General features: G+C 41.1%; 1 protein-coding gene across 1 annotated transcript in view; it reads right to left on the reverse strand.

Annotated features, from left to right (window-relative positions):
• Window positions 1-24,269, reverse strand: part of Armc3 (armadillo repeat containing 3) — a 91,835-nt gene that overhangs the window by 25,811 nt on the left and 41,755 nt on the right. The window contains exons 8-10 of the mRNA XM_048367608.1: window positions 21,920-22,103; window positions 14,217-14,369; window positions 13,988-14,093 (exon numbers count right to left, since the gene is read on the reverse strand). Of these exons, the coding sequence (XP_048223565.1) occupies window positions 13,988-14,093; window positions 14,217-14,369; window positions 21,920-22,103 (443 nt within the window). The remainder of the gene's footprint in view (window positions 1-13,987; window positions 14,094-14,216; window positions 14,370-21,919; window positions 22,104-24,269) is intronic.

Genomic DNA, 24,269 nt, shown 5'->3' on the forward strand with positions numbered 1-24,269 from the left:
TACTTTTCAGGCACTTAATCCAATCAGTCCATCAAATCAAATTATATACATATATGTATATATACACATATATATATACATATATTTAAAATCATGTATTGGCTAAAATGCATTATTCCTTTGAGAAGTAGTATTTTTTTAAACAGCTTTGACAGTTAATAAAGACCACATAATGGAGAGATTTCAATTGCATGTATGATAAAGGCCAGGAGTACTTAAATGCATACCAACAAATTCTTGAAGGCTCTCCTGAAAATGAACTAAGTAAGAAACTGGGTAGAGACACAGGAGCCTTCCCGAGGTGTGTCTGAGCTCTAGTCTTTCTGCTCTGATTTAGCTTTCTTTCATGAAGGCATATTTTGCACTGGTCCATATATCTTTCCCCCTCTGCTTTTTATGGAGAGACTCAAAGGGAAGTACATAAAATTCTAGCTGTTTAAAAAGCTCAAGATTCTAGCTCCACAGTGGAAGATGGCTTTTACTACACTGAACATAAAAACCAGCGCAGAAAGACAAAGCACGCAAACACAGCTGGGTGGAAAAGCGTGCGTTCTGTGAACGCATCTCATTTGCTATGTGCAGCTCTCTGCTTAAGTCTAAAAGGAATAATGAAATTAATTCTGGTGCAAAATCTATTCTTATCTAAGAAGAAAGGAATTTCATTTATAGAAGTGGAGTGCAGAATTTGTCCTTAAAAATTTGCATTCATTTTCTTTCAAACACGACATGGTTTTATTTTTCACTGATGTTAAAAACACATGCTGAAAGCTGGCATATTTTTTTTTTAAATACAGTTTCCTAACTAGTACAACCTTATCCAAATGAATGGGACAGAAGACAAAACTGCTTTGTTACAAAATCCAGAATTATGGGGCCATATTGTCATCATAATAATTAAAAAAACAATTTTGGATATTTACTATCATTAGCCTCCATCCAGTTGGAGTTTAACTGAGAAAAAGTTTAAACTGAAAAAAAAAAAGCCCAAGTAAAAAACAAATATGGGGATGTCTGCAAGCATCTGTTTATGTCAGGTGATAGGTGTAAACAAAGGTGGTAAGAAACAAAGATAAGAAACAAAGGTCTGAAGTGCATACATTCCAAGCTGTTGCTGGGTCCTGACTATTTCCCTCTCCCTTTGTTTCTCAGATCCGTCTCCTGTCCCTAGCCTCCCTCAAGTGCAAGCCAACATCATCTCTTGTGGGTTGGCATAAATATAGATGATCCCAGACTTACAATTTGAGTTTGGATTCTTTTTTCTCCTCCCCAGCTTTGCAATGGTGTGAGAGCAATACACATCTTATGAAAAGCCCTACTTTAAAATGCAAAATTGGATCTTCTACTATCTTCAGGCTAGTGGTATGTTCTGTGTAGGCACAAATGCCCACCATCAGAAAAAAGGTAACGATTTTAAAGCGATATTCCACAGGTGCATCTGATGAGCCCAGGAGGTTTAATAGGAGGCTCTTAGTTCTGTCATGGAACTCTCCAAACCCTACATTGCAAGAGCACTGTCAGGGCGGGTGCTATGGAGAAATCCAGTTGTATAGCTAGTGTCTATTGGTGGCTTGCTGTGGCACACCTGTGTCTGCACAGATGTCCCCTTTGCCTAGCTCAGCTCAGCCACCCTTTCCTCTGTAACAGGGTTTGTGACCATCATGGCCATGTCACCCAGTCCCCCTTGTGCTGCGCCCATCCCGACCCTCCTTCCTTAGAAGCAACACGGGAGTCTTACTCCAGCTCTATGAAGACAGAAACAGACGAGTGAGAGAGTTTTGCCTGTGCAGAAGAAAGCGGAGGAAGAGAACTTCCCTCGGTTTCCATCTGTGAGAAAGGTCAGTACACAGCCAAGTTGAAATCTTTCACCAGGAAGGCCCTCTGCTCTTAACACTGTCTTGTCCCTCCCCCCCCCCCCTCAAGGATCGTCCAACAAAACCAAGGTAGTCCTTAGATGCGAGTTCAAGGAATGGAATTTGGTGCGTTAGACAACATTCTATGAGAGGAGCCCGTCTCTTTTGGGGTTGGGAGGGATGCTTCTGCTTGGTAGGAAACTTGACTGTGTGGCCCGATGACAGCATTTGGTTCCTCTTGGAATTGGATCTGTTCCGTGTTTTGGGGTTCCTACTGACCTCCTCTGTAGAGGCTGCTTATGGGAATCCAGGGTGACCTTGGGCAGTTGGGAAATCTGTTCGACAGAGCCCACATACAGGGTAATGTGTAGAACCCGATGGAACAGATGGTGATTTTGGCAATAAGAACCTTGTTTGTTAACAAGTGATTACAGCCATTCGCACCAGCATGACTTTTCATATGTCTTCCCGAGTCCTGTCACACCCAGGAAGACTTATTGGTGGCAGACACGCCATGCGTGGGTCAGAAGCGGCACCTGTGCAGCCTGGACAGAGAGGTGAGAGGAGCAGGGCTAAGCCTTGTGGCCGACTGATAAGCCGGTTATCAAGTTATCTCGAGATTATCACAGCCAGGCTGGGAATGATGAGCATTTCCACAAAGGTAATGATCCAAGAAGCAAGTATGTGTGTTGAATTGATGAATTTCAGATCCCCAAACAGTGGGCAAATCCCTCCCCCCCACCCAGCCCCACAGCTAGAAAATAAGAAAATGCTGGAATATACACCCCCAAACTCTAACTAAACTCTAGGATTAAAAAACAACAACAAACCACCAAAAACTAGCCAAAAGAATGTTCTCCCCTTAAATAGTATGAAAGGAGCTTTTCACTGCACAGGGAGAGAATCTCAAGAGATCATAGGCAAATGCTTACAATGAAGGGGTTTAAAGTCAGCATTAACTGCATTTTGCATCCAAGAACAAAATAAGCAAAATGAAAAAAAAAAAACTACTAAGAAATATGTGAAGCCAAATTGCTTCTATCATCCTTGGTGGGTCTCAGTAGATATGATTTCGGGGACTTCTAGAATGTTCTCTGGTGTTACAGCTGCTCTGACATCATGGTTTCTCACAAAGAACTACTTAATTGCGGAGTCTGGTGTCTGCTAACCCCGCACTTCTACTAACAGCGTGTATGTGTTTTTGTTACCGATTTGGAAGCCATCAATCAAATTCTGGAGAACATCAAATTCAATTTTCCCTTACTGACCTATCTGTTCGCCGTGCTCCACTTCCCCACAGCCTGTACTTTGTCTTCTAATCTAGCACACCCGGCAGTAATTAACTCCCTGTCATCCAGAAAGAACAACTCTCTTCATTTGGCATGGCTGCCTTCCGCTTCATGAAAGATAGGTACAGACCTGGCTCAAGCTGTCAGGATATTTCTATCCATGAATTTTGTTTGGTTGGATTTTCTGTTGGTGGTGGTGGTGGTAGTTGTGGGGCTTGAACTCAGGGCCTTCCTGCTGTCCCTGAACTTTTTTGCTCAAGGCTAGCACTCTACCACGTTGAACCACAGCCCCACTTCCAATTTTCTGGTGGTTAACAGGAGATAAGAATCTCACAGCTTTTCCTGCCCAGGTTGGCTTTGAACCATGATCCTCAGATCTCAGCCTGGTGAGTAGCGAGGATTATAGGAGGGAGCCTTCCTGGTTGTCGGGAAATCTATTCTGTATCTCCAGATGACAAGGGACAAGTTCTCACAGCAAGTAGACACTGTTGCTGATTTCCTTAAGTAACTAATGATGCTGAATGCTGCAGTGTGGTAGAAAATTAAAAGCTCCCAGGCCCTGAGTTCAAGCCCCACGACTGAAAAAAAAAATGAGAAAGGCCATTGAAAGGGATCCACTCCACCCATTACTGGAAGCTGAACAACCCTCCAACATTGTGTAAGGGTAATGCCCGAAACATTTAAAATATAGTAGACAATCTCATCTTCTTTCACTGTTTCATAGCTGAGAAAGCTTAGACTAAACCTTGCTCATGACGCATCTCAACCAACATAGTACTAAAACCACGCTATTCTGACTTGGAATCCTTCTCACACTTATCATTTCTTTCTTTTCTTTTCTTCTTTTTTAGGTGTAAAACTGGGACTTGAACTTGGTACCTACTGCTCTTGCTCACTGGCTAGTGCTCTACTGAGCCGTGCTTGCAGCCCCCTATGATTTCTTTAAGCATGAAAAAGTAACATTTTTAGCAAATCCCCTCTCCCCATGTCACAGAGCAACAGGAGAGGAATGAGGAGAGCCAGGCTCTGCTGGCTCATGCCTATAATCCTAGCAAGTTAGGAGGCTGTGGTTCGAAGCCAGTCTAGGAAGAAAAGCTTGTGAGACTCTTATCTTCAATTTACCAGCAAAAACTCCAGAAGTGGAGATATAGTTCAAGTGCTAGAGCATTAGCCTTGAGTAGAAAAGGCTCAGGGACAAGCCCACACCCTGAGTTCAAGTCCCAGCACTGACATAAAAAGAAAAAGTGGAGGGAGGTCAAGAGAGGAAAGATGGAGCAGGAGGGAGAGCGGAAGGAAACACAAGAAGCTCCTGATGTGACCGTGTGCAGCATCCCAGGGGTTCTGAACGCAGAGGGAAGGTTCTGGCAGGGAAGGTTAGCGCAGTTTTGAGTCTGGGAAGTAGTGAGCAGAACACACCTAAGCCCTGAGCTGAGGAGGAGGAGCTGGGACAGACAGTGTGGCCACGCTACTGCTGGCACCTCAGGTCTGATACTGTGTCTCAGTCTCCTTACGTGCAAAATGGATATGACAACCATCAGTCATGGCCACCCCCTAGAAAAAAAGACTACTGTCATATTTATTTATTTCTTTTTTGGTCGATGGTGGGGCTTGAACTCAGGGCCTGGGTGCTGTCCATGAGCCTTTTATGTGCTCAATGCTAGCACTCTACCACTTGAGCCACAGATCCACTTCCGGTTTTTGAGTGGTTAATTGGAGATAACTGTCTCATGGGGACTTTTTCTGCCTGGGCTGGCTTCGAACCCTGATCCCCAGATCTCAGCCTCCTGAGTAGGTAAGATTCTAGGTGTGAGCCACCAGCAACCGGCTGCTGTAATATTTAAGCGTATATCAATGATCAATGCTTGCCCCGTAGGTCTCAACATCATTATTGAATATTCATGAATCATTAGGCGACAGGTTTTTTCTGGTCATGGGAAAATATCATAGTCACAATTTACATGTGTATAAGAAATTTTCATTCTGAGACTACTTTTCAGCTAGACACCAGCAGGGAGGGAACATTTCCTCCATGATGCTGTTCAAGTCTCAGCAAGGAGATTGATGAGCAGTAAGGATCATTCCTGAGTGGAGAAAACAAAACCAGGGAGAAAGTCTGATATCAATAAGGTGAGAGTCCAAGCCGGGCACTCGTGGCTCACACCTGTAATCCTAGCTGCTTAGGAAGCTGAGATCTGAGGACAGGGGTTCAAAGCCAGACTAGGCACAAAAGTCCACGAGATTCTTATCTCAAATTAACCACCCGTGGCTCCAGTGGTAGAGTCCATCTTATCTGAAAGCTAAGGCACAGCAGCCAGGTCTTGAGTTCAAAACTCAGTCTAGCACCACCAACCACAAAACCAAGTGGGGGAAGGGGATGAATGTATGAGTCAGGCAATATAAAGATGTCCAAGCTGTTTGATAATTTCCTTTGACAATCAGTAGTGCTAGAAATTAAACCTGAGAGCCCCAGCAACTTTAAAGTGGTGTTATGCAAATATCGGTCCCTGTTCTGTAGGTAATAAAAGAAGCATGGATAATTTTCTAATTGAACGTTTTATGAGATTTACTAAGCCTCACAAAACCAGTAGCTAATCAAATTCAAACTGTTTGTCAAGGTCGGCTAGGCATCCGCAGACGCCAAATGGGCATGTGGAATTGAACGGTTTTATTGCAAAATTCAGCTTTTCATTCTAACGTGCTTTTCAAATCTGGTATGATTTTTATCCAGTCTGATATAATCAATGTAATTACAATTCAGGGGGAGAATCTGAGGAGCAGTGATTAAAAAGTATCCACTCAATAAACTTGAGGCACTTAGAAGTTTGTCATGATGACCCTTCCAATCTTTATTACATTGCTAGGACTTTTGTTGGTGGTGGTGGTTGTTGTTGTTCTTCCTCCTCCTCCCCCTCCCCCTCCCCCTCCCCTTTCCCCTCCTCCTCCCCCTCCTCTTCTTTTTGTGCCAGTCCCAGGGCTTGTACTCAGGGCCTGGGCACTGCCCTGTGCTAGTGCTCTACTACTTGAGCCACAACACCACGTCCAACCTTTTCTGAGTAGTTAATTGGAAATAAGAGTCTCATGGAGTTTCCTGCCCTGGTTGTCTTTGAACCACTATCTTTAGATCTCAGCTTCTGATTACAGGTGTGAACCACCAATGCACTTAAAGTATGTAATAACATTAAATTATTTTATGTACCTTTAATAATAAATAAAATGGTTGGAATCATACTAAACAGAGCTTTCTAAAATGAGTTCGGCGCATTAGCTGAGAAACACTCATGGTTTGCATGTTAAGTGCAAGAATCTAGACTTAGGTGCTGAGAATGTAGCCTAGTGGTAGAGTGCTTGATTAGCATGCATAAAGCCCTGGGTTCGATTCTTCAACACTACATATACAGAAAAGGCCAGAAGTGGCGCTGTGGCTCAAGTGGCAGAGTGCTAGCCTTGAGCAAAAAGAAGCCAGGGACAGTGCTCAGGCCCTGAGTTCAGGCCCCATGTCTGCCCCCCCCCCAAAAAAAAAGAAAGAAAGAAAAGAAGAATCTACACTTATATAACAAAGCTATATACAAAAGAATTTAAAGACAAGACAATCCCCTTCTGGATACAGAAGAATGTAGAGCAAAATTACATCTACAGAAATTGGTAGCGGTGAGATTTGCTAGTAGTGCACGCTGATCTTGTATCCTGCATTTATCCTATGTATCTTGCATTTATCCTATGTGGCCCAGCATGGTGATAATTTGGCCACTGGCTCAACCCAGGTGCTTTTGGTGTAAGGGGTAGCACTGCCAAAGGGGACAACACATATACACCTCTGTCACACGCCTATTTAGCTACTAATCTCTCTTTTAAAGCATCACAAATGAAAGACTTTCCAGACCACCACTGTTGGCTAAGGCTTCAAAAATATGATTTTAGGCTCACTGGAGTGTGTGTTAAGTTAAACGTGTGCTTTCCATTAAGATGCATGGCTTCTCTTGCCCCTCCCCCAGTGCCCCTTTCCTGAATGGCCACTAGGGGTCAGTATAAAGACGCGGTTCCCTTGGTGTGGGGAAAGGCAACTCTGAAGGCGGTTTTTTCCTTATGAAAAAAACAAAACAAAACAAAATCAACCGTGACAAAGACAATAACGATACAGCTTGATACTGGGTCTGCACTACACATCAGATTAAGTGAGTTTGCATCTTGCATCGATTATGTCTATAGCCAATGTTTCCTTCAATAAGCAATCTTGTGATTTAGAACAGTTGTTCTAAGTGAATCTGCGGGCATCGGCTAACAAGTAGGGACATAGCTAGGACTGGGGGGTTAGGATTTGGTTTTCAAAGGGTAGAGAGAACATATGTGTCTAATCTCCAGCTGTAAATAGCATGCCTCCTGCAAAGGGATATTTTGATAACTTGGAGGTATTTTGTGGGTTTTCCTTGCCTTCAAAATGACCATCATTATGTCATTTTACAATAAAAAGGGGGTAGTTCCAAGGATATTGTGATTGGTCTAACACATACAAGTTGAAATAAAAAGGCGAAGCATATAAATGTACAAGAATATGACTTGCTTTCTTTCCTGGAGTGAAAATATAAATAGTAATACAAGGCGAGGCCACTGCCACTGGGCTCGGTACTGGCTGCTTTTTGAGCATTGTATAGGCGCTGACTTTGAATATCGTTGTATAAGGTACTGGCTTTTGAAATGCTACATAAGATGGTATATGTGAGATACTTAATTTTTTTCTGTATAAACAATATGGCTTTCTTAGGCATGTTATTCCAAGAATAATCCTAGTAGACATCAAAAAGCATTTAATCAATGCTTCCTTTTTGTAACAGTCTAGGGAACTTTAATATGCCAAATCATCCATATACAACGAAGATACTCATATACAATTAGAAGGCATTCAGAGGTGTCCAAGACACTCAAATGCACATAGAACTTAGGGGTCCGTTTGCTTTACTCATCCTTTCCTTTGTGTGGCCCCACCACAGGTCATACAATAGCAGGACTGTCCCTGGAGAAGAGCTCTTTGTCTCTGCCATTGTGGAGGCTTTGCAGCGGCCCAGCTATTGATCAATTAATTTCATTTTGAAGTAACCACTAGATATGCTACCGTGGAGAATGGTCTCAGGTCACTACTGTTGTGAGCAGTCAAGAAGAAATAAAACAATTAATTAAAAAATAAAAACCATGGAAATGGAAAAGGGTCTTCTATGTTGGGAAATGGCACCATATGTCATGGAGAAAGCAAAAAATATCAGGGTTAGGATGAATAACTCATGGAGTTGTGTACAGTGGACCTTGATTATGTATTTATGATAGCAAAACCACTACATTTTCTAGTTGCTGATCTATAGGTATTAAAATGATTGGAGTTCCTGCTCTTTATGTTTATTTCATCCTATTATTTATTTGCTAAAATAGGTTTTATTTCCTAGTCTTGTCAGTAGTTTACCCTTGGCCAAATTGAGTTATCATGGGTAAAGGAAAATGAAACACTGAATTTCTTTTCATTCTGGGGATAACTTTAATTCTGGTCAGAACCAACAGATGGCAGTGAAGTTATAAATTAATCACTTCCAATAGTCTTATTCTGTGTAGGATCAGTGGATGTCAGCTACCAATAATTCTTAGCATTTGCATAAAAATGGAAATTTTTGATACTAATAAAACATGAAATTTGGCTGAAAATATTCTATTTCAAAATGAACAGCTTCTCGTTTCAAAAAAGTATTTAGAGACTATGAATTTCCAAGCAGTATATCAAGAAAGGGTACGTGCCCCAATTAACTAACTGGATTCTCATGTTTAAAATTTGCTATTGCATCTTGTTTTCCATTTTCATCTCTTTCCGTAGCTGGGGCTGTTTTAACATTCTCACTATTTTCAGTAAAAAAAATCCTCTCCTTTCACAACAAGTGAATCTAAGAGGCTCTTGTTCTCTTCTCCGATGCCTTCAAAAAGATATTTTATTATTCATTGCTGCTGGTGTTTTTACCAGCGGACTCATTCTGCGGGCAAAGAATAGAAAGAATGAATAGAAGGCTCCTACAGGTGAGCCACTGTTCACCGAACTGTTGGCTTCAACTAAGTTATACAAAATAAACAGGACAACTCTGGTGATGACTTTAGGTGAGAGGCATTGTCAGGGGGTTTAGACTGGGTTTGAAGTAGACTTCTCAGATGCCTGTGGTGGGATGTGTGGTACTGGTTTCCATGCTAACAGAAAAAGGTTGGTTCCATCAGGGATGCTTGTGGTAGGTGGAGATGGGCAATAAAAATAACCAATGTAGCAGGCAAGTTATGTAGTGCATTAGAAAATAAGGGCAGCGAGGACAATTGGAAGTAAGTGTGTGTGTGTGTGTGTGTGTGTGTGTGTGTGTGTGTGATGCAATTTGAAACATTGCGGTCATGGTAGGACTCTTTGAGAGCAGTTAATACAAAAGACCTCAGACCTCAAATTCAAAATACTACTGGCAGCTGAATGTACTTGCAGGACATCCTCTGTAGCCTATTGGTCTTCATCATTTTCTTCCACACTATTAGCTTATTTGCAAGCAAAAAGCGTTGCTATGTGTTAGTAATTGTATGAACTATGAACACATATACTAGGATCACGCGTGTTCGGAGCACACAGTGAGGGCCGTGGGTGGGGCCGGGAGAAGCTAAAGGAAGGGATTGGATAAGAATGTTCAAGGGAAGAGAGTTGGAGGCTCAAGCAACCACAAGTAGTGGTTAAAGTTAACAACTACCCACGGGGGCCCACTAAAGTGATTGCAAACCCCCAGGGACTGCTCCCCACAAAATGTACTCAGTGAGTGCAGGAGAAGTGGCCCCAAATTTTCTAGGAGGCAAAAAAACAAACAAACAAACAAACAAACAAAAAACCCACCACTACGGAGCACTTCCTACACCACAGGGAGTGCCAGCCACAACCCTTCTCCCCAGAGTTGAACAGCAGGGTGTATGGTCAGCCAGAGGGCTGGGGGAAAGCATTCTGAACTATTTTCATTCAAATTCGTTACAAAAACGTTAATACTCGAAGTGGGTCCCATCTCAGGAGGGAGGCTAGAACCCTGTGAGTGCTGAGTTAATGCTCAGGGATGGTTCAAGACAGCTGAGGAGAAACCATTTTCTGCTGGATAAACAAGCTGTCAGCTCAGCTGTGATTTTCTGTCCTGTTTGGCTTTAGGAATGAATGCAGTGGGCTTGCTGGAAGGGAGACAAGGCAGCTCTCCCAGGTTCAGGTTAGAGAATCTTTTCATCCTTGCTTTTCAGCATTTGGCATATTCATGCCACATCAAATGCCTCCAATTTATTTCCAGTCTCAAAAGCAAAATAAAAACAGAAGAGCTGGAGGGCCTAGATCAAGTGTCTAGTAAGCGCGAGGCCCTGGGTTCAACCCTTCCCTCCCTCAACAGAAACCAAATGAATATTTTTAGCTCTAAAAGTTGAAAGCAAAAACTATATAGATCTCAAGAACACTGAGAGAATCTCTTGCCAAATGCAAACTAGATAAAAAGAAAAGATTTAAGGAAGAATATATGCTATCTAAGTCAATGGCAGGTTAAAAAACCTGCCAATTAGAATTTTACAATAAAATTCAATGATAAAAACAAAGTAGTTTGTGGTAGAGATTTAGTCCTAATTTTATTTTGAAGAAACACAGATTATTGTAAACCTGTTAATTAAATTGAAAGAGAAAAATCTGAATGCAGCTCCTTTAAGAAACAGTTAGCCATTTTCTAATAGTCTATTATTTTTATACAAAACTGTGAAGTGATGGGAACCAGGCAACAAGCATCAAATCCAGACAACCATAGACTGAAGGTCTATAGGAAGTATTTTAGATGATATAGTAATCTCAATGCACTAGAAGCAGAAGTTCTTTTGTTAAGAGTTTTTTATTGTTTCCCCCAACCCCTGCGTTATGACTTTGCTAAGGAAAAAAAAATCACTATGCTATTTTAAAATGACTACTTCCATGTCTCCATATTCTAGAAATTGTGTGTTTTTCTGGCTATAATGATGACCTTTATTTAGGAAATGTGTCAAAGATTGTAGCTGATGAAGGAACATGGCTTTGTTTTTACATTTCGGCATCTCTGCTATGTGTTCATTAGTCACTGTTAGATTTTTAGTCATTCCGCTGAGGTCTTATAAAATATTTGTGTAGGAGTAGAGAAAGGGAAAGAAAAGTTGAGGATAGATTAAGAAGAGGAGGATTCAAGTTAGAAAAGGGTAATTTTAGCCACAATGTCTCAAAACAATAGGAAATAAGTTTACTCACATACCAAGTGAGATGCGAAGAAGGCACGGAATGATTATAGTCATAAACTTGCATTCAAGAATTTCTTGTTTTGAAGGGAGCTAAAGAGAGACTTCACAGAAGAAGAAATAAAAATGGCAAAGAAACATATGAGGAAATGTTCAACATCCCTAGCAGTAAAGGAAATGCAAACAAAACCCCCGAGATACCACCTCACTCCGGTCAGAATGGCCTATACTTTGAACTCATGCAACAACAAATGCTGGAGGGGGTGCGGGGAAAGAGGAACCCTTCTCCATTGTTGGTGGGAGTGCCAACTGGTACAACCACTTTGGAGAACAGTATGGAGGTTCCTCAAAAAAACCCAGCATAGACATACCCTATGACCCAGCCATACCACTCCTAGGCGTCTTTCCTGAACAACAGGTCCCAAGATATCAAAAAGACATCTGCACTTCCATGTTTATTGCTGCACAATTCACAATAGCCAAGATATGGAAACAACCCAGATGCCCCTCTACAGATGAATGATTCCAAAAAATGTGGCACCTGTACACGATGGAATTCTACACAGCGATTAGAAATGATAAAATAATGAGGGTGTAAGATATCACAAGAAATGTATTCACTGCCTTCTTATGTAACTGTACCCCCTTTGCACAACACCCTGTCAATAAAATTTAATTAAAAAAGTTTAAAAATTGATAAAATAATGTCATTTGCAGGGAAATGGGCCGGTCTTGAACAAATTATGTTGAGCGAGACAAGCCTAGAACACAGAGAAGAAAGGCGCATGGTCTCCCTGATATGAGGATGTATACACATATATCATCTGAACTGGAAGGAATCATTCTAAAGTTACCAATCATAGAGGTCATTAGCACTGTAGTCTAGAGGGACAATGGACATTACGGATATGATTTCTGCTCATTTTATTTCATGTTTTGGTCTTTGAAAAAATAATTAAGAAAGCAAGGAAGGTAGGGTGAGGTGCTGGGGGGAAGAAAGGAAGGAGAAAAACAAGGAGGGGGATAACTGTTATGACAAGAAATGTATATGCAATCACTATGTTAAGAATGTAGTTGTAGGGCTGGGGATATAGCCTAGTGGCAAGAGTGCCTGCCTCAGATACACGAGGCCCTAGGTTCGATTCCCCAGCACCACATATACAGAAAACGGCCAGAAGCGGCGCTGTGGCTCAAGTGGCAGAGTGCTAGCCTTGAGCGGGAAGAAGCCAGGGACAGTGCTCAGGCCCTGAGTCCAAGGCCCACGACTGGCCAAAAAAAAAAAAAAAAAGAATGTAGTTGTAATCCCTATGTACAGCATCCTGACAATAAATTTTTTTTTTAATTTCTTGTTTTGTCAACCTATTTTCTGTAGAGAATAGAACACAGTTGCAGTCTGGCGGGCATAGAAGTGCAATCTTCCTACCTCTGCCTCTTGAGAGATGATAGGCAGGTGTCATTGTAGAGTCCAGCTTAGCTACTTAATAAATGATGCACCCCCAAAAGTTAGGAACACTTGCAAAGTCTTGGCTTCATTTCTTGAAAGACTGTTTTGACAATTTAAGTAGTTGTACAAAGGGGCTTCAATTCAAGTCTGTGAACTAAGTATACCTTGAAATCACCCCTTCCAATGAGTTTCTAAAGTGAGTTTGATTCACAAGAGGAAGGGAAGTGGTTATAATCATGAAGGTCAGGTATATGTCAAGCTTTTTTCTCCAAGATCTTTGCCCATTTCTCTTAGTTGCATTTTTATTAAAAAATGTTTCTATATTTTTCCGTTTACTTTTTTTTTTCCAAAATGGGTTATTGAAATTTTTCCTAGATTCTTGAAATGTTTCTAAAATGTCTCTAATATTTCTGGCACGATCCACTTTTCCTTGTACTAGAAACTCCTATAAAAATTAGCCTGAGGGCTGGGAATGTGGCTTAGTGGTAGAGTGCTTGCCTAGCAAGCATGAAGCCCTGGGTTCAATTCCTCAGTACCACATAAATAGAAAAAGCCAGAAGTGGCGCTGTGATTCAAGTGGTAGAGTGCTGGCCTTGAGCAAAAAGACACTGAGGCACAGTGACCAGGCCCTGAGTTCAAAACCCCAGGACTGGCAAAAATAAAAAAAAATTAGCCTGAGCCAGGCATGCTTGTCGCTCATGCCTGTAATCCTAGCTACTCAGGAAGCTGAGATGTGAGGATTGAGGTCTGAAAGCAAGCACAGGCTGGAAAGTAGGTGAGACTCTCATCTCCAGTTAATCGCACACAAAGCAGGAAGCAGCGCTGTGTCTCCAGTGGCAGGAGCTCAGGGACAGCTCCCAGGCCCAGAGTTCAAGCCCTAGGACTAGGAACAAAAGTTAGCCTGAGTCATGGGGCCTAAATATTTCCTCAACAAACTCAGAAACAGCAAAAGATTTTGTATTATCACTAGAAAACCTAGTGATTCTAACCTCAGAAGAGATCCTGAGAATGAACCAAGAGAGTTTCCTATTTTTTTCCCCCCTGCATTTTGTCCTAAAAGCCAAAAGAATAGTCAGGAGGGGCCTGTTGGCTCTGCGCATCCGGGGACAAGTTGATGGGGTTTCTGCACTTACTTAGAATTAGCAACGTGATTAGTGGTCAAGTTCGCCAGGGCCAGGGCTGCCGCCTCCTGCACTTCATCATTGTCACTCTTGAGCAACTGAACTAATTGTGGAATCCCTACAGACAAAAGGAAAAAGATGAATTTGAAAATGCCCAGGTACTCTGGAAAATGGCCAGTCCCCTCCTCCCCCTACCCGCACCCATATTGAATTCTCCAAACCTCCTTTGCTGGTCGCTTACCCTGACTACTGAAAAAGTCCTTGCTGCTGGAATTCTCACTCATGGCTGAAATCGCTTGGGAGGCAGCTATCTTAGTTCCATCACTTTCTGAGCCCAAAAGGGTTACCAGGCTCTTCTCAACTTCTTGTTCATGAAAAAGTTTTCTATTTTCAGCTTTCATAAACCAAAAAGGAGAAAAAGAAACAGCAACAATGTCAGAATCTGGCTGTAAAAACTGCAATAAAAATTCTTCCTTACCCATCCAAAGTATGACAGGAATACAGGCTACCGGGTTAGAGCTAAAGTACGAACTAAACAACATACATAGCACTTAGCCTTTAGAAGACAGAGATAATACAAAACGAGTTATGGGTGCTGGAATTCTCTTCTCCCCTATGAGAGGTTATTTTGATACTATGAGGAAGAAAATTCCACACTGAGGAGGAGGCAAATTCTCAGATTTCTTTTGGAGGAAACGGCGTTTAACACAGGACATACGCAGATTCACACAGGTTCTCTGCTGACTTAGGACTCAAGATTGGTGACTTGGTGGTGAGGGTAAATATAAAACCAGGCTCGAGCCCACTGTGGCCCAGCTTCAAGACTTCAAAACTTCAGGAGAGGACCTGGGAGGAAAAAGTAGGAATGGATTATGGAGCTAGATGATAGCTAGAGCTAGCTAGCTAGCTATAGATATAGATACACACACACACACACACACACACACACACACACATCTGTATAACCCTAACCCTACATATCTGTAGATATATCTCACAATCAACACAAAAATAAAGACAATCACTTGAGAAATTGCCATAATTGATCTATAAAGAGCTAAGTTATGATTCTAAGTTCATATCATGATATCCATGAAATTCTTTTGTTGAAAGTAAACATCACTAAAGATACCTTGTAAGACACTACATTTGAGACTAAAGTGGTTTTTTGTTGATTGGTTGGGTTTCTGTGATGCTAGGGATCAAACCCAGGGCCTCAAGCTAGGTAAATACTCTTCTACTAATGAGCTATACCACTAGCTTGAAAGCAAACATTTTCAACGTTGTATTGCTTAAGCATTTTCCCCTCTTGATTTAGTTGTTTTTAAGTGACAGCCTCATTGCTGCACTAAAGTAAATGTTTAAATTAGAACATCAAAACCTATTTTTGTGTGAATTCTAAATTTTAGAACCCTGCCCTACTTAATTCTAAATATTTCTATCTTTTATGTTTTTCCATGTGTACTAGAAAAAAATACCAAATTCACTTCTAACATCATAAAGAGGTAGCACACACCAGCATGAGATCCTTCAAAACACTTTCATAGACCTGATTCTCCACTAACGGCCCTTGTACATTTTATAACTTAATCGTGATAGAGTCAATTTTCATGGCTAAAATTGTGTTGCAGCAGAGTAGGTACTCTGAGGAATGGTGATCAAAATTCAGATTACAACGTCAACTATGGAGCCAATTCATTGCTTATTCATGTTTTAAGGAAGTTAATTTCTTCCAGAAATATTTTTTGCAGAAACTAATAGCAACTAAGTTGCTATTTTAAATATCAAGAATTGTTCTGGGGGCTGGGGATATAGCCTAGTGGCAAGAGTGCCTGCCTCGGATACACGAGGCCCTAGGTTCGATTCCCCAGCACCACATATACAGAAAATGGCCAGAAGCGGCGCTGTGGCTCAAGTGGCAGAGTGCTAGCCTTGAGCGGGAAGAAGCCAGGGACAGTGCTCAGGCCCTGAGTCCAAGGCCCAGGACTGGCCAAAAAAAAAAAAAAAAAGAATTGTTCTGGGGTTGCAGACATGTCCTTACAGGCTGTAATCAACACTGGCAACAGTAACATTGCTCATTTCCCTGTGTCCTGTGAGCCTTTCCTTCCAGTGCCTGGCTTGGTGCTGACTTCTAAATTAGAACTCAAGCAGGTTAGAAGTGTATTTCACAATAATAATAATAACAATAACAACAATAATGATGATAGTAGAAGCTGTAGTTAAATGCACAAATTTCAAGCATATAGCTCCTAAGATGTCTTAAAGAAGATGTAATCTTTATTAGTTTTCTCAAAAAAAAATTCTCAGAAAAATTTCTAGAGCCTAGAAAACATTCAGGAGCCCCATGGCTTGCATGGAATTTCCCAACAGCACATGCTTAGCATGGATTTTGCTGGGGTGGAGGAGGCGGGAATACAGGGCAAGAAGCAACAGTAATTAATTTGAAAGGACTGACTTTGGAGTATGTAATTGTTACGATAACAGTATATATGCAATTATTGGAAAGGTTTTTTTTTTTTAAAAAAATAATTTAAATAAATACGGTGGGCAATTAGCTTCTCAACCCCGCTGGGAATGTTCTCAAAATCCAGCTGTGTTCACCAGTTCTCAAGAGCGCTGACTGCAGCTTGGCTATAACAGATTTAAGAGATGAATTAACATCTTAACCAAGTACTTTTCACTGAATTGCTACGTGGAGAAGTAAAGTATTTGTGCTTTAATTATGCAGATAATAAAGATGCTACTGATAGAAGAATGGCCTTTCACAATAGCACTGGCTCAGTCTTATGAAAGGGGAAGAAAACAACCATTAGGTTTTGCTGCTGCTAAGAGTAAATCCATGTGCAATCATTCTTTGCTTTGCCCATTTTCAGAGGTGGCCATTGTGCCACCGTTGCTCCTGCTGAGATGTTAATGCAAGTTCATAAACCACCCTGCAACACAGTAATTAACACCTTCCTCCTACTAGTGCCCTGTCAAAAGCATCCTGATCCTGGCTCCCAAGCAGGGATGGGTTGGGAGGCTGTTAAAACGTCCGTCCCTGCCTACAAATTAAACCTACACAATGCAGAAAGTGTGTGTGTGTGTGTGTGTGTGTGTGTGTGTGTGTGTGTGTTTCGGCTGTGTTTTGGAAACATACAATGACAATGTCAGTCTTCTTGCTCAAAAAAATTCTTCTGATAGAGAGTAAAAAGAATTTAGATATTTGTCCTGAGCTCCTTATGGGGTTTTCTACCTTTGTAGAAAAAAATCTTTTTTTAAGTTCTTCATGCTCATTTACTTTCAATACAAAAAAGAATTGAGGTGATAATGTTGTTAATTCAGGATTATCATCCCAACTCATATAAAATAAGACATAGCTAGTTAGCTGGCAGATAGAAGTCAAGATGGGCCAAGAATGAATTTGAAACACAGGCAAGAAATACAGACAGGATCTGAAAAGAAGGCAGCCTGGAGCCAGGCAAAGAGGAAGAGGTGACTTGTGGATTTGACTGGCTAAACAGAACTAAACCAAAAAAGAAGAAGGGAAAAGCAGAAAGCTATATCACCTCCAGTGCTAGCCCCTGGGTACCGGATCTGCCTCAATACTATTAAGGCCAAGGTGAGAAACTTGAAGTGGAGAGCACTTTGCCCAACAAGTGGGTTTGTTCATTAAGGATTTATGGGGGTATGTGTACAGAGAGAAAGTTTGAATATTTATAAAAATCGTTTATCTTTCTAGAGCTTCTAGAATCAAGCTTGCAGTGCTTTTGTTTATATGCAGAATCTCAATGGGGACTGTTGGAGGAGGGAGAAAGAAGATGGTAACATATGTGTGTGTTTGTGAATATTATAGCCGTACACTGTAAATATGTATTCTATGCATAAATATATAACATATGCAGCATGTGTGAAAAGGGCACTATGAAACCCATCACAAACTGTTTACAAAGAGGGGGGCTAGAGGGGAGGTGGCTAAGAAAGAGCAATATAGATGGGGTAAATTTGATCAAAGTACATTACATGTATGTTGCAAATAACACAATGTACTCCTTTGTATGATTAATTTATTCTAATAAAAAATCAAGTTTGCAGGTCAGGCACCTACTGGATTTGAAGATCCATCTGATATAGGCATCCAGTGTTCTTACAGCCGCTAAAGGTGGGCTCCATTTAGGAAGGAAGGAGACTAAGCCAGAAAGGTTGGAGGAAGGTTACAAGCTGGATATGTTGAGTTATAAAAATGTAAGCTTTGGGCTGGAGAGAAAACTCAGTGGTAGATCACACGCATCTGGCACTAGTCAAGGCCCTGATTCACACACACACATACACACACAACTTAAAAAAAAAGATTTTAAGTGAGAGTTAAAACCTTAAAGACAGCCAGGCACGGTGGCTCAGGCCTGGAATCCTAGCTACTCAGGAGGCTGAGATCCGAGGATTGCAATTCAAAGCCAGGCAGGGAGGGAAAAATCCTTGACACTTATCTCCAATTAACCACCAGAAAACTCAAGCAGTAGAGCGCTAGCCTTGAGCTGAAGAGCTCAGGGACAGTGCCCAGGACCAGAGTTCAAGCCCCAGGACTGACACAAACAACAACAACAACAAAACCCTGAAAGACAATGGCAAAGGAGTTATCCAGACAGCTGGTTGAGAAGTCTTCCTGGTAATGGAGGCTTGATTAAACCATGGGAGACGTTTACTTCTGTGCTGGTAGGTGCTGTTCTGTGGGTGTCCCACAGTAACAGAGTAACTGCACAAGTTTTTTGTTTAATTACAGTAGGAATTGATGAAGGCTTGGTATGAGGAAACTGGTAGCGTATTTAAACCAGAATTGGCTGTGCTATGTAAAACCATGTAAAAATATATTTAAATTGCTGTAAGCCAGAAAGTTCATACCTTGAAACACAATAGAATTAATCCCCCTCCCCTTCCCCCAAGTCTATTTATTTGAAGAAATCTAGCTATTTGAAGAACATGGATATTTACAGGATAAGCTAAGATTTTCAAAATCTGAATCTAGAATCAGAAAAAATAAATACGAGATTGCAGTGTAGCATAAATTACATGCTCCAGAGCGCAAGGGAGATTGAGCAAGGACAAATCACTAACCAATGATATATGATGTATGAAACGAAACAATCCCTAATGCCAAGCAAGGCAACCTGTTCCTGTGTGTTCTAGAGTTATTTGGAGATTATGGATCCAGGAGACAAATGGGCTTCAGTACATCCTCAAGCCCCTTGAGATTACACACAGAAGGTTGTGCTTATGTAAGTTTGAGCAAGACTAGAGTCTCAAATTCAAAAGTTCCCAAAAGTAGAGTTTGGTCAATGTAGTTGGAGATGCTTGGAAAAATGTCAGGAATTCAGAAAACACGTTGGAATTAGAAACAGATGAGATATTTGTGAGCAGATAAGCAAGCAAAAGAAGAATTAGTCATAGTGAGATTTTGCAGGAAGATTTTTAAAAGAATAAGATAGATGACAGAAAGATACATGTAATATGAAAATGATAAGCAAAGAAGAGAAGGTTGGTGTGAGGGGTCGGATTGATAATTAGGAGAAAGTTAAGAGAAAAGAGGATCATCTAATTGAAATAAAGTAAAAATAATTTTTTCTTTCCATTATATAAAATGATTCCTTCTCTTCTCCTCTCTCTTCCACTTCCCTCCTCTGCTCCCCTCCTCTCTTCCCCTCCTGCCTCCTCTCCCATCCCCCCTCCTCTCCTCTTCTTTTCCATTTACTTTTGGTGATACTGGGAGTTGAACTCAGGGACTTGTGCTTGCTAGTAGGTCCTCAAGCTCTTGAGCTATTCCTCCAGCCCTTTGTGCTTTAGTTATTTTTCCAAATAGGGCTGGCCTGGACCATGATGCTCTTATTTACATTTCCTGTGTAGCTGGCGCGATAGATGTGTGCCACTATGCCCAGGTTTTTCTCAGCAGAGGTAGGAAGGAGCTCATGAACTTTTTCCCAGGCTGGCCTCCAACCATAATCCTAGTAGAATTATGAGTAGCTAGGATTTTTAGTTTGAGTCACTGCACCTGGCTGCAGTCTCTATTTTTAAAATACATTTTATGAAACGTATCCACACCTCTCCAGAGAGTATTTTAGACAAAAGAAAGTCTTGAAGAGGTAGGAGAATGGTCACTGAATAGGCTGAGAAGCTGGTAAGCAGGGAGAAGCTGAATAAAGATCTTGGAGTCTGGCAAAGTCCTGGTGAAAGGAAGTATGATGTGTTGCCAAATGGCACAGATGAAGTCAATGCAGATTTTGGCATTAGGTTCTAAAATAAAGACTGAGGAGACACGACTTAAAACTAGAATGTAGTTATTTTAGAACTAGCACAAGGAAGTGGAATCAGAAAACAGTAAGTGCCAGAAAGAGCTTCAAGTTGCTCTGCTTGAATTACTTTGTGCTACAAATTGAAAGTGGGTTCCAGAGAATGATGCTAGAGAAACTGGAAAGTTAGGGATCTATGTGTGAAAGGAGGAAGGTGCCCATTTCTTACATATCATATGCACAAGTTAACTCAAAGTAGATTGAAGACCTGCATGCAAGAGGGAAAAGTGTAAAAGCCTTTGAATAGGAGAAAGAACTTGTCACACTGGATTTGGTAATAAATTCTCAGATATAAAGCCAAAAGCACAGGCAATAAAATGAGAAAAATGAATGAGCCAGACACCCTGGGCAGATGCAAAGAATCTGGTGGATACTGTCCATTACACCTCTTTTCAGGTCTCAATTAGCATGAAATCCTGGGAGAGAGAGAGCGAGAGAGAGAGAAAGAGAGAGAGACAGAGACAGAGACAGAAAGACAGAGAGACAGAGATAGAGACAGAGAGACAGAGAGAGAGAGACAGAGAGAGAGAGAGAGGCCAGTTCCATTTGGCAGATTATGAAATAGGCAAACTTTTGCCAGTATTAAAATCCTCCCAGTAGTTCCACCTGTAGTCTTAGCTACTTAGGAGGCTGAGGATCATGATTCAAAGCCAGCCTGGGTAGAAAAGTCTGTGAGATGCTTATCTCCAATTAAACAGCAGAAAGCCATAAGCAGAGCTATGGCTCAAGTGGGAGAGTGCCATCCTGAAGTAAAAAAAATCTAAGTGACCAGTGCCCAGGCCCTGCGTTCAAGCCCCAGTACGTACACACACACACACACACACACACACACACACACACACACACACACAAAATCTTAACTTCATAGTTTGAAGATTGGCATTGATAATATAACTCATGAAGTGCCTGTGCTGCTGACCTCATTAAAGAGTAGCCTTGAGGAAATCCAGTATGGCTGGAAAAAAATGTCTCTCACAACATACCCACAGACAAATGTACAGACCTGCGAATGTATGTTTAGACTATACATCACTTCAAAGAGTCAAAGATGTCATCATTTCTAAGAGTGGTATGCAGAAAGGGAAAAATAAAATCACATCTTGTATTAAACAAAATACTCCAAATATACATAAATTAAAACTGATTACAGCCAGAGTTCTGATGATGAAATTAATCTCCTCAACTTTACAGATTTATGTCGACCTAGCTTGTCACTGAAACAAGAAACCACATTATGTATACAGTATGAGCAAATTATTTTTCCTAGATCTATTACATAGCACTCCCAGACTCCAGCTGCAACTTGAAATTACCTTATAGAGGTCAGCCTCTAAGGCTTTCTGGAGATAGTGTTTGCAGGATCGCAACAATCTCATCCCAAAGCCAGGAGGAATACAGTCTTTAAATCTAGTTTAGGAGGGAATTGTTTGAAAACCGTGAGACGATAAGATAACAGGGCATTTACTGTGTCTCCCATCTCTAACTCCTTGCCAGTGAGATGTGTTCTGGTTTGCCATTGTGGTCTCCATGCTAGGCTCTGCTGGTCACTGAGAAGCATGCTCTGTACTAAAGATGACCACTACTGAGGGGAGAGCAGCAGGGTTTGTGTAAAGGTGAGACCTACGCTCATAAGCTGCTTTGGTGATGGCTTTGGCTGCATTCTTCTGAATATCCGGAATGGTGGAGCTTTCTGCAAATGACAGGAGCTTTCTCAGCATCCCCGTCTGCTGCATGAGAATCATGGTGTCCATATCCTCCAGGCAGTGGGCGATGACCTCCAGGGCTTCCACGTGAAGGTCGCTCCACTCCTGACAATGAAGACAAACGCCACCTTAACCACATAGATGAAAACAAAGGAACTCTTCCTGAACTTCACGGCCGGAGGAAGTGAGATCCAAACCGTGGATCAAGCCTGTAGCCCTAGCTTAGGAGGCTGAGATTTGAGGACCATCCTTCAAAGCCAGCCTGGGCAGGATAAGTCCACGAAATGCTTGTCTCCAATCAACCACCAAAAAGCTGGAAGTGGAGCTGTGGCTTAAGTGGTAGAGCACTAGCCTTGAACACCAAAGCTCAGGGACAGAGTGTAGGTTCCAAGTTCAAGCCCTAGTACCTGCACACACACACACACACATACACACACACACACAGACAGAGAGAGAGACAGAGAGAGACAGAGAGAGAACAAAACAAACAATTTCATGCAGGGAAACATATGACTAAGTTCTAGATGGAGAAGAGGAGTAGGAAAAAAATTGGAATGGTGATAGAAATGGCCATATATGGGAAACATGAACTTACAAATCTGATGATTAATGGATCCCAGGCAGGACACACAGAGCAGAAATACAGAAAGCCAAAGATAACAAGCAGATTTCAAAGGAAGCCCAAGGGAAACATTGCATTCTGGGAAGCAATGTCCTAATTAATCTGCTAAGTGAAATGCCTCAAGTTGAAGGGAAATGACTCAGTGAATCGCGTAGATGCACAGGAAGGAAGAGACAAATGTTTGAACAGATATGAAAAATTAAACACTGAAGCATAGACACTACACACAGAGATACGTAATTTTTTTGTCTTTAATTTTTTTTGGCAGTGCTAGAGTTTGAACTAAAAGCTTTGTAATTGCTAGGCAGGTGGTCTACCACTTGAGCCATCCCTCCAGCCATTTTTACTCTAGGTATTTTTGAGATAGGGTCTTGCTTTTTGCCCAGGCTAGCCTGGAGAGTGATCCTCCTATAAATGTTTTCCATCTTAGCTAGGATAACAGATACATACTACTGGACCCATTTTTTTCCCTGTTCTGATGGATTCTCAAGGGCTTTTGGGGCTGGGTGGGCCTCAAATCACTATCTACATCCTGAATAGTTGGGATTACAAGTGTGCTACTGTCACCTTGCTTCCTGTTTTCTTTAAAAGAGAATATATAGGATTGTCAAAACAAAAGTCATTATTCCATCATACTGTCAGGTGTGTGATGGACATAGATGTGAAACAATAGCACTTAAAGTGGGAAAAATAAGTAAAATATATTGTTACAAGTCTCTAGTATTTTACTTTCAGTAGTTCACTATTACTCTAAGTGGATCTGTCTGTCTTAACGATGGTACATGTAAGTAAATTTAAGCAAACACCAGAGCAACAACTAAGTATAAAGAGATAGAGCAAGGAAGTCCGATAAGAAAAACAATGTTAAAACAAGTCAACATGAGAAAAGGCCAGAAGGAACAGTATAATAAAGCCCATACAAGTTAAACCAGTAACAAATGGCCCACTTAAATACAAACAAATCAATAAATCACTATATAAAAATGGAGGGGGGGGGTGGGATTCTAACTCAGTAGTCAATTGGATATTATATGTTCCACAGGTAAAACTGTGAGAAAAAAACCCATCCTCCTCCAAAAGCAAACTTTGATAGATTTAACTAGCTGTAGTTCATGCGCTGTAAATAGTATTTATGTTCCTTTCTAGTTGTTCATTACTACTATGAAGAAACAAACCTTTTTTGGGATTGTATCCTGTGATTTGGATAGATGTACTTACTAGCTCTAGTAGACTTCTGAATTTACTTTGGATTTTCTATATTTACAATCAAATAATTGTGAATAAAAGCTGTTTCATTTTTTTCCTTATTTGTCTGTTTCTTAAAATTTATTGTTTTTGAGACAAGATTTTGGTAAAGAGCCCAGGCTAGCCCTGGATTCTCCAATCTTCCTGCCCCAGTTTATGAGTGCTGGGATTACAGGCATGCACTGTCATGCTCAGACTTACATACTTTTCTTTGCCTTGACCTTGTTGCCTTGGTGATGATCTCTAGACACTGAACAGTCTGGTGGTAGCAAATCTCTAGGCTTTGTGCCCCATCCTAGGTGAGGATAGTAAAAGGTACTTCTATATTTCACTCTTTATTATTTGAAACTTTTCAACTAAAATGCATGTGTGAATTCTGAAAGATATATTTCTTACATATTCCC

The sequence above is a fragment of the Perognathus longimembris genome, chromosome 18 (genome assembly GCF_023159225.1).
Source record: "Perognathus longimembris pacificus isolate PPM17 chromosome 18, ASM2315922v1, whole genome shotgun sequence".
Classification (NCBI taxonomy): Eukaryota; Metazoa; Chordata; class Mammalia; order Rodentia; family Heteromyidae; genus Perognathus; species Perognathus longimembris.